At 35.7% G+C, this 13,112-nt stretch overlaps 1 protein-coding gene across 1 annotated transcript in view; it reads left to right on the top strand.

The window, feature by feature from the left end:
* The window catches only part of LOC150102823 (homeobox protein engrailed-like), an 86,578-nt gene extending 75,731 nt beyond the window's left edge, over positions 1-10,847 (top strand). Inside the window, exon 2 of the mRNA XM_090399477.1 lies at positions 10,492-10,847. Coding sequence (XP_090255603.1) covers positions 10,492-10,847 — 356 coding nt within the window. The remainder of the gene's footprint in view (positions 1-10,491) is intronic.
* The last annotated feature ends 2,265 nt before the right edge of the window (positions 10,848-13,112 follow it).

Raw genomic sequence — 13,112 nt, 5'->3', positions numbered from 1 at the left:
CAGTAACGCAGAATCTTTTTTTTTTTTTTTTAAAGACAATAAATCTATTTTGCCACAATTTCAAGGAAACGTTAGTAATCCATCAAAGTGCAATTTATCTTGAAGATGATGTGAGAAAAGTGGAAGATCACAATGAAAGAGATCATGCGTTTCAAGGAGGTAAACATACTTCTTTCAAGGAGTAGTTTTCTGCTTCAATTCTGCAACCATCTCTGCAAGCGTATGATGTATTAGAAGTGCAATTAAACCCACGGGAGAGGATACCATGGTGGGAACGTTGTCCACCAACCTACGACAACGCTTTCCGTCCTATGGGAGGGAGAAAAATGATTCCCACGGTCCAAACTGTCCACGCCAATGTCGCTGAACGTAGGGTGGGTAAACTTGTCTCTATCATCAATCATCTTAAGCGCATCTCTTGTAAGTCCTTTCATTTGAAGTGTCCCTGGCCAGGAGTAATCATTGTGATAGCCCCCTTTACCCCACGTATGTCTCTAAGGGGGGATTGGAGTTTCCCTTTTACAAGCCGTTTGCTTCTACCTTTCTCTCTTTCTCCAACAAAAGCGTTCATAATTGCTAGGACAGCGGCAATTATCACCTTCCTCCAGCGCAGTGTCTCTCTCTCTCCCACAACTGTCGCGAGGCAATCGGACGAATCGCCAAACCACGTGTCTGCTCGCTACCTGAATGTGCTGCTTGTCTATTTTTGAGTTTTTGAAAACATGCGCGTTAAATACGCACGGAACTTAGCTGGGTCTTTGTCACTTGGAGACTGCTGAGGGTGCATTCCATGCGCAAATTGCTTCGACTCTACTTACGGAAACGCCTTGTTATGGCACTCTCTACGCTGACAGCTGGCTTATTAACAAGAAAGCTGACAAAGGGGTGACGCCTTGTTAAAAGCTAAATACATCGAGTGGGACCATTCTTTTCTCAACTGATGACCTAAAGCTTCTTCAAGGTTACGTTGGATAAATTCATTGGACGCAGTATCTTCAGACTTTGCTCATTATTCTTAAAAGTATTTGCTCAATATTCAGGTGTAAGGATGGAAGCAAAGGGAATTAAAACAAATATTGCCCAAATGCAAATTTTAGTTAACAAACCAATATACAGTTAAACCGTTTTTTGAATTTATATTTAAATAGATTAACATTTCTATAAATACTTCGTTTTACATAATATTGTGGCAATTATAACACCATTTTACTGAATGTTTTCTGACTTTACTATTTTTTTTCTAATCAACTTCCAATTAACACATCCCTGATGTGTTAATTTCTTTTATTGCGATCATATCTCAGTAGAGATCCTTAAACTAAGTACTGTAGTGTGTGTGTGTGTCAGTCACTGACTACTCGTCTTACAATAATCATTAGGGCACAACTTCGACTACTGTAACTTAGATTTTGAACTTAATATTACTAAATTACATTCCATTTATTTGACAGACATATTCAATTTGACACAGCAATTAAATTTGAGACCTCAAATCCAATCAACGAAAGAACCAAAGCATTTTAAATGCAGCGAAGTCTTGATTTTCTCCATACCTTGACATGTTGCATCATTCAATCCACTTCAGCCAAATTTGGGATATTGTCGCATACGATACAATGAGAATCAACACAATCCGACTAAAATTTCGGAGGGATTCTAAGATAGCGGGTTAAAAGAAAAATGCAGAAGATACTTTATACATGTCAAATCATTAAACTCATTTCGATAATTTATTTTTCCCGCAATCACTCCCGAATTAAGGATTTTTACCGATATAAAAGGCAGTTATACTCTGACATATCTTTTTGTACACTCCTGAAATCCTATCCGTACAACATCAACGCGAATGGCTCGCTTTTATACGTGCCAGATATTTGAAAGAATAGTGCATGAATTGTACTTTCATTAGCACGTCTATTTCCAACCGAATCATTGTGATTTTTCTATGCTTTATACGCAGAATAAGCTCTAAATACGGAGCACGCTAAGATATTTTAAATACACTAGATTTTATTGGAGTTTACTGATTCGAATATTTTGCAGTATTCAAATATTTTAATTTCTATTATAATAGAGGAAAGTGCTTATAACTTTTATTAAGCGGCTACACAATGTTTCTGGAAAATCAGTTATTATAAAAACACGCTGTGCCTGTGCTGTACATTAAAAGTACCTTTCAAAACCAAGAACAGCGGTTGAGTATGCCTTTCTTTAACTTCTGCACAGAAAATAGTCATAAATATATCAGTTCTTCGTATTCTTGCATTAGTTAATGGCCATATCCCGTTCATGCGCTAGTTTGGAGATTTCCATGCTAAGCTTTCAAACGTTTTAAAGCGATGTCCCCTTTTTATGTAAAAATATTTTTGCGTCTCCTGCACTCTTCACAAAATAATATTGACTTATAGCATGTATTAAATACATGTATTTAATTAAAAAACTAAGCTTTCTCACAGTTTTATAGTACACAATTCTTCGAACCTAACTAAAAGTAAAATAGCACACAAAGATATTGATTTAAAAAATCTGAACTTTAAAATTTCTAACTTAGAATGTTAATGACAAGAGTTGCAAGTGTTTTAATGTTATATTATACTAATCATAATACTATAGATTATACTTCTATAGATTGTGAGGAATCAGACTGGGACTAAAGAATTAACACGCAAGGTACGCGTCGTGCAATAAGCATGGGATGCGAAACCAAAGTTGAATTTAAACTGTTATTAAGTGTTTTACAAACATTTTAATATGTGCAAATATAAATACACGTTACCTTTTTGGATAATGTTGTAAATATAGAAATGTTTTGATAAGAAATATTACGTATTACTTTTAAGTAAGAATACTTTTTCTAAAACGCCTTCTTTTATTCCTTAATAAGTGCAGATTAGAAATAACAACCCCTGTAACCTCCAAGAATAGAGAGTTGTTCATCTGGCTTGCAATGTTATAGTAAGCATATCTTATATTAATCATGGTGAACTCGTTTTAAATATAATTATGCAAATAATTGGATGTTCAAGGACAAAGATAACCAACAACGACTTCTGCTGTGTTAGGATAATCTGCAACGACAACTGGAGTTGTCGTTGCAGATTATCTGGTAAGAAATCCTTCCTGAAGTGAAACAAAAGATTTTAAGTCAGAAGGAACTTTGGTATTTTCATTTTCATCTTCTATTTCTTTTCATTACATTTTTTCCAATAATCTGATACAAATGAATTCAAGCTTTCCGTCAAAACTTGAACGATTATCGTGAATTATCGTTCACTGCATTCGATATATGAGTTGAACAAATGCTCAACATTGAAAAAAATTCACCTCAAAAAGCCTCAAACTTAAAGATATACATTTTAAGTAGGAGAGAACAAAAGCTAAACAAAAACTTTGTGTTGGATTAAATCTGGATTTCAGGTTAAATACAGAGTTGCACTGAAATTGGAACGGGCTTCCCCATTAGCTAAATATTGACTTTTCACTCAGTTTTAAGCGCTATCTGAAAGTACTTGTCCTGATTTTTTTTTTTTATAAAGCAATATTTAGGCAAAGTGGATATTAGATTCAGCATTATTTCAAAGCCGAATGTAGAAACTATGAAAGTTTTCTGAGTTAACTAGCGAGAAACTCTTTAGTCAACTCACGACACTTTCATAGTTTCTACATTCGGCTTTGAAATAATGCTGGATCTAATATCCACTTTGCCTATGTAATTTTACTTCGCCGAACTGAAACCCTTTGGCTATTTATTTTGGTAATAATATTTAGGTATTATTACCAAATAATTATTATCAATAAATATAAAAGTATTATTATTATCAAAGATTTAATGCCGTTAAAAGTAGCACCCAACAACCGGTCTACGAATCCTTGAAAGGATTCGTAGACCGGTTGTTGGGTGCTGTTGCCGGCTGTTGTATCAGTCTACGAATATTCGTAGACCAAGTATCAGTCTATGAATCCTTTAAAGGTTTCGTAGATTGATACTTGGGTATTAATGTTTGCCATAATAAAAGGCGAAATGATTCACCGAATAAGTTTTACTATTTCACTTTCGCCCACCCCTATCACACACCGCGCATACTCAGCTTACTTCTCTACACAATCAGCAATTTCTTATATCGAGAAATAGAGAATTACAGTTCAAATTCAATTCAAAAGAGAATTTTTGATTGGTGGTCACTTAATGAGTAAGTAGCAGTCGAAAGCAGGTAAGAAAAACATTGACGTGATATTTTTTCAGCTCTGAAAAATGTCAAAATCACAATTAACTTGTTTCGATCTCGAAATATCTTTCTTTAGGAGATGACAAGCATATGCACTTACCGCATCAACGAAAACCTTATCCGCTGTTAATCGTATCCGAAGGAATATTAATTAATCGTATTTTTCCTATTAGGCTGAATGGCCCTGATAACAAGCCCGATTACTTGAATTGCCACAGCCAAGTAATTGGGTTTTTAGAAACCTGCTTGTGATAGGAAGATTAATCCAATCTGCGTCATTTGCTAAGTCTGTTGACTGCGTGTGTTCTTCTGGCCGATTTTCCTGTTTTGCGGGAGGAATACTCTTTTCCTCCTCCTCCTCCATATGAAGTTCTCCACCCTCAACAGTACAGATCTTTAATCTAAGTACTGATTTATCGACATTAGAACTAAAAAGACAAATACAACTGCTTGCCCTAATTTAAATATATCTTAGTTATGCTAGAATATTTACTGTTGACTTTGGTTGGACAGAAGAACACTTTTTTTCCCTAATAGATAAATTATTATACCACATATAACACTGCTTAACTTTATTAAGCAGTCTAAGCTGTAATAGATGTGGAGATGCGAAATATCAATAAGTTGCCATAACTTCAACCGCCATTGAAAGCTCTTTTATATAACTTTGTATTTTAAATAACTGTCTTTTGTTTTCTCATATTTTTTTTTGTGTTTGTTACAATTATGTAGGGTGGCAACTGCTCTTTATTCTTTCATATTTAACTGAGAACGTTTGATGAGGGCATTTATAATTGCAATAAACAATCCGCTTTTTAGTATTAAACTTAGTTGCTACATTCATGTTTTGAATAACGTACCTCCATCTTAGCGTCAGTCTTCTTCGTCGACATTGCTCTCCCTTTGAGATATAGTTCTTATAGTTCTTTTGGATATAGCACTTTCTTTCTTTCATCTTCCGTAGTTCAGATGATTTCGACGACAGAGGTTTGGATGGAAAAAACTGGGTTAGAATCCGTCTATAGCGCGAAGAATAACTCTATGAGAGCTTTTAATCATCGGGTCTCATAGGGAGGTGGAGAGTTTCTTCTTCCGGAAACTAGAATGTTTCGTCCGTCAAACAGACAAACTGGCCCAGTGAACACAAATACGTACTGTTGGACAAGTAAGACAACGGAAAACCACCTTCTTCTATAATAATTCCTTATTAAAGTAGCATGGTTACCCTGCAATCACTAGGCTGAGGAGAACCACACATACACACACCTGCTATTCATCATGCCATGATTTTTTTTTTCTTGTTTCTTTCAGGATCCAATCATTTATTTTGTTTTACAATTTTCTCTGCTTTATATGTTCCTAATTTCGTTTAATATTCCACGCCTTCAATTAAGAAAGCGAAATGTTTTAATCAGTCATTATTAAATAACCAGTTGCATTTTTACCTCCTCGTTTATGTGATTTTTAATCATAAATGTTAAAAGATAGTGAATGGTTTAAAAATGAATGGTTTAAAAAGACAAAATATAATTAATAGAAAATCGTTTAACGACAACTGTTAACAGATCATATCTACAACCCACTGTCTTCTCCGCTATTCAGTCCTCCATATATACAATATTCATCATCTATACACGCCATCTACTGCACTGTCTACCAATAATATGGTTTGTCTGTAAATTGCGTGTATTCTGTTGGACGATTTAGCTCAATGCGGTATGAAAAATCCGAGTTTCCGATGAGGGAAAAAAAAAAAAACCCTTCCATTTCCGTATGAGAACTGTTAACTTTCTTCTAATTGAAAAAGCTCATTTAAAGCTTCTTTTTGTCACGAAGAAAATCGAACTCAGTCTTTTCCAGTAAAAGGACGCAAAGTTCCTTCATCTTTGCAATGTGATAACTGGTAGAGTGAATTGGCAAATAAAAGCCATAACCTAACAATACACTCCCGAATTAAGGATTTTTACCGACACAAAAGGCAGTTATACTCTGACAGATCTTTGTTTGTACAAAGTGAATTGCCATTTCTAAGAAGAGAAATCAATGGCTAAATTGGAAGAGGAACTTAGGAATGCTACTCCTTAATTGTTTATTATAATAAACGAACTTGAACAATTTTTTTCACCGAGAAAAATGTGCTCTTATTTGAAAATATATTTTCGAAGTACAGGGTGTTTCAAAAAGAATGTCCCGATGAATTCAGCTAACGGCTTGATGTTGTCCCTGCAGCAGGTGGAGGGCACATTGAGCATTTGTAATTGTGGCGAGTGAAACTTTAGGCCTTACGTCATACTTGGTCATTTATTTTGTAACTGTACCACATTTCCATTATTAAATATAATTATTTGAAATCGGGTCATTCTTTTTAAAACACCCTGTAGTTTGAAAATGCTATACGAACTAAGCTCATGTAAACTAAGTCACACTCATTTCTTAGAATTAAATTTTGGTACAAAGTTTAGACTGCTGCAACTGGAGACCCTGTGAAGTATGACAATGTGTTGTGCAGGGGAAGATGTCACTGCGTTGGGAATGTGTGCAGTACTTAAACTGCATACTGCAGAATATACATTCTACCCAATGACAATCATCGGCGAATTAAAAAACAAACAAACAAACTGTGTACTGGAACGAGTATGGAGACCTTAGGGTTACTGAACATCTGATTGCTCCGTGCTTTCTGGGAAGGCATCCGTGTGGTGGTGCATTCATGTCTTGCGAAGTGGGACTATATGAAAATGGCATAACTGGAGGGATTTATGTCCTGAATTTCGATATGTCATGCCAACATTAAGACCATACTGTTTCACGTGAATTTCATCTCTTCTTTACCAACATTTGAGAAGCCATCGTTTCGTTTTCAGATGGTAATGCTGCGGATAACACAAGTATATTGATATACAGATTGCATAATTGCAAATAAAGTTGAAAAAATGCCTGTATTTGCTTTGATGAAATTTTACCATTACGCAAATGAATGAGGGATTTATTATCCCCTTAACATAATTTACGCCGCCGGAAAAAATAGCCTCTGGGCTCTTTATCGTAGTAATAATATATGGGTACACCCAGTGGTGAGTTATAAGGGGCTCGCGAGAAACTCTTTGTTAAATTTTTCTCAAATTTGCGAGCCCCTTGTTCTTCTTGTTTAATAATCTTGTAGAACTGGAAAATACCACCGCGGAATGTTTACATGCTACTATAATTGCTACTTTAAATTCATATGGATTTTCTGATAACTATTTAAAAAATCATTTCATTGCATTTGTTCTGATGGAGCTAGTGTAATGTTAGGAAACCAATCAGGTGTTGCAATCAAACTTCTTCAAATATTTCCCAACGTTGTGATTTGGCATTGCGCTCATCGTTTACACTTAGCATTAGACGATTCGATAAAAAAACGTTCAAGAAATAAATCATTTTGAAATATTTATGGATAAATTATATGTTTTTTACCATCAATCAACAAAAAAATCAACGAGAATTAAATACGATAGCAAAAGACCTTGGTATCGAAATTTTAAAGATCGGCCGTGTGTTTGGACCACGATGGGCAGCTTGCAGTTTACGAACGGCCCTTGCTTTGTGGAGAAATTACCCAGCTTTATGCAAGCATTCATTTTGCATCGAACGATAAATATAAAGGCTTTTTAAACCGATTTCTCAATTTGGAATTTTTAAAAGATCTAGCATTAATGATTGACATCCTACAGGAATTATCATATCTGTCAGAAGCTCTACAAAGTCAGGGCTAATTTAGGCTTTTTTTTTTGCTCGACGATGCGAGCCCTTTGTTAAAATTTCCATAGCTCACCACTGGGTACACCGTTCTGGCAATTCGTATAGTAAGAGTATGTAAGTTCAGTTCACTTAAACCTTGGTCCAGGTCTACCTACTCACTGATGAGACCTCAATAAAGGTCGAAACCGGGCTGGGTAGTGACCTCTCCTCATAATGTAAAACAGTAATACATCTCCTAGGAGCTGCGTTTTACATTATGAGAAAATATTAAGGATAGTGATGGATCTTGCTCCACCTTTGCTCCGAGTTGCCCTAGTATTGTACTACCCAGGTGTTCACTTACGCTTGGACTCGCCGATAGCTCTTCGGCATGAAACTCTTAGATCTTAGATTTCGATCTCCGAGTTTCGTATCCAGCTTTAAAATAAAACAGTATTAGAAACTATAACACATTTTAGGAATGTTAGTCAAGTGGGTAATATTTATTATCCTACTAGTTTCACCGATTTTTGCTATCGGCATCTTCAGGGATACAATTGATAAGCGATATGAAGGTAACAGACATACTAGGTTTTAACTGACAGTTCTAATTCATACAAAATTAGTACAGTGCGAGATAATGCGCGTGTCTCGGGAACATAATAATCCTACCGGGAATTTGGAAACCTTTAATTAGATCACTAAACATCAAAGAAATGAACTTTCACGCCAATTACATTATGTCTCGTAACAAATAAATCATGTTCCCGAGACACGCGCATCGTTTTGCACTGTACTAATTTTGTATGAATTAGAACTGTCAGTTAAAACCTAGTCTGTTACCTTCATATAGCTTACTAGTTCGTATTCCCTGAAGATGCCGATAGCAAAAATCGATGAAACTAGTAGGATAATAAATATTACCCACTTGACTAACATTCCTAAAATGGGTTATAGTTTCTTATACAAGTAGTCAAGAAAGAAAATCACACCATAAAACAGTATTGTTTAGTACGCCTTCGTAGTATCCTTCTGTTCATGTTATACCCATACTGTTGATTTAATGTACCATATCTAATTTACATCTAAAACCTTACGTACCATTCGAGAGGGTGCCAGTTAAAGAACTAACCTATAAAGAACACGTGTCTAATCATGATGTAATATAAAACCTCAAGGCATCTTAGTCTCTTCCTATTTCTTCAACATCTCAGCTTTGCCTTATTGTACTTATGCCTTTATTAAGAGTTTAATTTAGTGTGGCAGGAATGATGATTGCTTACTAAGGTTTACGCAGGTGCTAATTTCTAGATTTGTTTTAAATCTGCGCAGTATTTTTTTTTATTATAATCGAGATTATCTGTTAAACAGAAATGATAAAAAATTAATCCAATATCTTTTAGAATGTTGTTCAGTAAATCGAACACTCAACAGAAAAAAAGGGGAAACACAGATGAACTAACCTGCTGCATTTTTAAGCTCAGAAAGTCTTGTCTGATGGGAACCACTCAGCTTGTTTGTCACGGACAGTAAATCCTGGGGAACTTTCAGTTTTTACAGATTACTCATTAAACCCGGGTCGTTATTTTTTTCTTTTTTATAATACAATCACACATCAACAGTTCTGTTCATTGTAGGGCTTACTTTCCACTGACATTTGTTCACATCCGTGATTTGTTTCGATGGGAATTAAAATGCAGTCCGTCATGGATAAACAGCGTCACATTTCAGAGTTGCCTTCATTAAGCCAGTACTTGCCGCGTCTGAAGAAGAAAATGTAAAATATGTCGTACATTTTTCGCGTCCTTCGTTCAGGTCAATGTACAACGCGCTACTTGTGAACTTCAAATCGTGCCTTTGTTACGGCAGCAAAAAAAAAAAAAAAAAAAGAAAATAAACGAGTTTTTAAAAAAAGCCGCTGTTACGTGATGCCACCTGACAATCGACCACCCCACACGCTTTGGAGAAATACGATGCCGCTAAACCTGGTTAAGCTTACAGATGAAAGTTTATTGTCGAGCACGTGTCCGTATTTTTTTAAGTTTATTATTTATTTTATTTATTTATTTTTTTGCCCTTGTGTACGCCTACACCGATCGTACTTAATGCTACAATATGTCTAGACTTTACACGTCGTTTGCAAAGCCTGGCTTCAGGTGTCAACTATGACGTAAATAATACTAACCACTGTGGTGCGGTGTCTGTAATTGAATAATTCAAAGTATATATGCAGAAAACACGAACTGTCCGAAAAGAAATAAGCGAAATAGACAAAAGACCGCATACAAAGTACCATTAAGGCTTAAGTAGAATCCCCGCTTTGATCTTCGTTTCCTTCTGTTGCCCAAATGAAACAGCTCTGAAACGTGACGCTGTTTATCCATGAAATTCCCATCGAAACAAACCACGGATTCATTTTTAAAATAAATCCCCATCTCAAGTATATATTTTAACCGGCTTTTAGCTTTTCTTAATATTAATGTGTTATTGTTTAATTGTAGTAGAAATTTATGATTATAAACTTTTGTTTATTTATTTATTTTAGGTCCGCGATCTCGTAGGATGAAAAAAAAGGAGAAGAAACCGGATGAGAAAAGACCTCGGACAGCGTTCACAGCTGAACAACTAGCGCGGCTCAAACAGGAGTTTCAAGAAAACCGATACCTTACCGAAAAGCGTAGGCAAGATTTAGCCCGGGACTTGAAGTTGAATGAGTCGCAGATCAAGATCTGGTTCCAGAATAAAAGGGCCAAAATCAAGAAGGCAAGTGGACAAAGAAATCCTCTGGCCCTACAGCTGATGGCCCAAGGCCTGTACAACCACAGTACAGTACCCTTGAGGAATGGAGTACTACCAGATGACGAAGATGAAGAAAGAGAAAAAGACCAATCGTCATCTTAAACATCACCTTTTCCAGGTAGTGAGCAAGCAGTATTACTGATGGCCGGTTAAGAAAAGTGCCTGTGACTTCACCGTAGGAGAAGACCGCTTTAACGAGAGCAAGACAAACTTGCACATGCTATTCAGACTACCTAAGATGTTTTTATTGTGTGAGTTCATCTAAATAGCAATATCGTGACCTCTCTGGGCTTGTTTCTTTAGTTGCAGCGATGTCTCTTTGAATTACCTTGCTACTTCCCGAAGTCTTTAAGAAGGAACAAGTCCGGTGAGTGCGAGATGATCTTACCGAAGAACAATGCAAATATTTGTGAAATGGCTTAATAAAGAGACGAACCTTTTCTCCATTCACGAGCAAGTTGACTGCAGTGGATAACGACATTCCCAGTGTATCGTGTTCCGAACTGCCCGTGAAGGTTTCCACCACTTCACTAAACGAACTTACAACGAGATATCAGAACTCAGTCACCTTCTGTACAGCGATGTTCATTCATTCCATCTGAAGACTGATATTAACTGAAAAACTTCTCGAGCCTACGAAGGCCTGATCTACTAGAGGACTATACGCAAAGATCACAGATTTAAGGCAATAATTTTTTAAAAGACAATCTTTGTCCAGAAGTTAGTGTAGGATAGAATACTTCCATATCTCACACTGTTCCTAAGGCTAGAAAAAAAAGGAAAGACGTAGTTTCTTAACTAACAGTTGCACCTAAACCTTAAATACATTTCACCTTATCACGTGATGTTTTGTACCACTGTCAACCCCGGAAAACTGTTTTGTGTTTTAATTATGAACAACTTTAATAGCAAGCTTTACTTGGCACTGTTGTGATAGAGCAGTAAGTGGTCAGTTTGCTCTCCCTTTCGAGTTAATTTATTACGCTTACCTAACCACGCATCACAATATGTGTGATAAAGTTCATGACACGTGATGGCGCCGTGGTCGTATTCCAAAGAATTGCTTGCAGTTTTGTAGCTCTGAATTAATGCGCAACATAAACAGCAAGTATTTCTGCAATTACACATTTATCCAGCTTACATCATCATTATCATAATTAAATCACGTGTGGGTCATTTTATTTATTTCTTGCATATATGGCTAAGCATTCTTTCCAGTAAAAGTAAGCATTTTTGCATATTATTTATTATGGTGAAACTGGCAACTCGGTTTCGATCGAAATTTCTGATCCCTTGGTAGGAATCCCGACCGAAGGGAAATAATGCCGGAGAACACTTATTCTATTGGCCATCTGGTCCATCAATTCAAGACGTTTGCTTAGCATCGTTAAACAGTTGCAGCTCTTTCCATATACAGTGTCTTCCTACTGGAAATAGCCGCATGATATCTCGTGCACATCCTTTCCTCCCTTGTTTCTTTCCTTAGAACACACGCTTATCCATCCTACATGTTTGTATAGACACCATTGTAAATATCATACTTCTATCATTCAATTTAAGCTCCCTCTGGTGGATACATCTTTTCTCCTAGAGTAGCAAACATGATAAAATAACCTTTAGGCCGATAATAGACTAGATAGAATTCGCCATGTTGTAATGTTTCTTCCCTCCCTCCTCATATAGCCTAAATGTTCGAAGTCTCCGTTAAACTTTGAGAGGTCACAACTTTACTCCTTTGTCATTTTCAATTGTAAAAAAAATAATAAATAATCCGAAAGAAAATTTGTATGTCATGTATAATAAATCAGTAGTTGATTTTTACATATATTTCTGATTGTGCTGTTTTATTTATCTTCGCAAATAAATGTAAAATAATTCCTTAATTTCATTTCATTTATAGGAAATCTATAAATAAAGATTCTTTGTGATAATGATCACCAAGGATCTTAAAATTCTCATCGTAGAAATTATTAATCATCATAGATCATAATTTTCATCCTTCGTAAATGGAAAGATTTTAATCCTTAAAGATTAGAGATCAACCACAGGTTGAGCTATGATGTTCATGAATAATGTAAAAGAGATGCAAACTTAACTACTCTTTGACAGTAATCCAAAAAAGATGGAAATAATATACATGTTTTTCCCTTCTTTGTAATTTACGAGCTGTTAGAAGAATACATACTTGGTTTACAGCCAGGGATAAAGAGAGAGATTAATAAAATTATGTGCATATTTAGAACTAACCAGGCATAACATGAGTAATACGAAAAGCTATGCCACTGAACCATATCGGAATATAAGATGTGTTTTCTAGAGACGTTTTTGGTACTACCATATATCATTTTCATTTTATATACGCTATTA

The sequence above is a fragment of the Typopeltis vanoorti genome, chromosome 10, assembly GCF_054136105.1.
Source record: "Typopeltis vanoorti isolate ZY-2024b chromosome 10, IOZ_Tvanoo_1.0, whole genome shotgun sequence".
NCBI lineage: Eukaryota > Metazoa > Arthropoda > Arachnida > Uropygi > Thelyphonidae > Typopeltis > Typopeltis vanoorti.
This window is presented reverse-complemented; position numbering and strand designations above follow the sequence as displayed.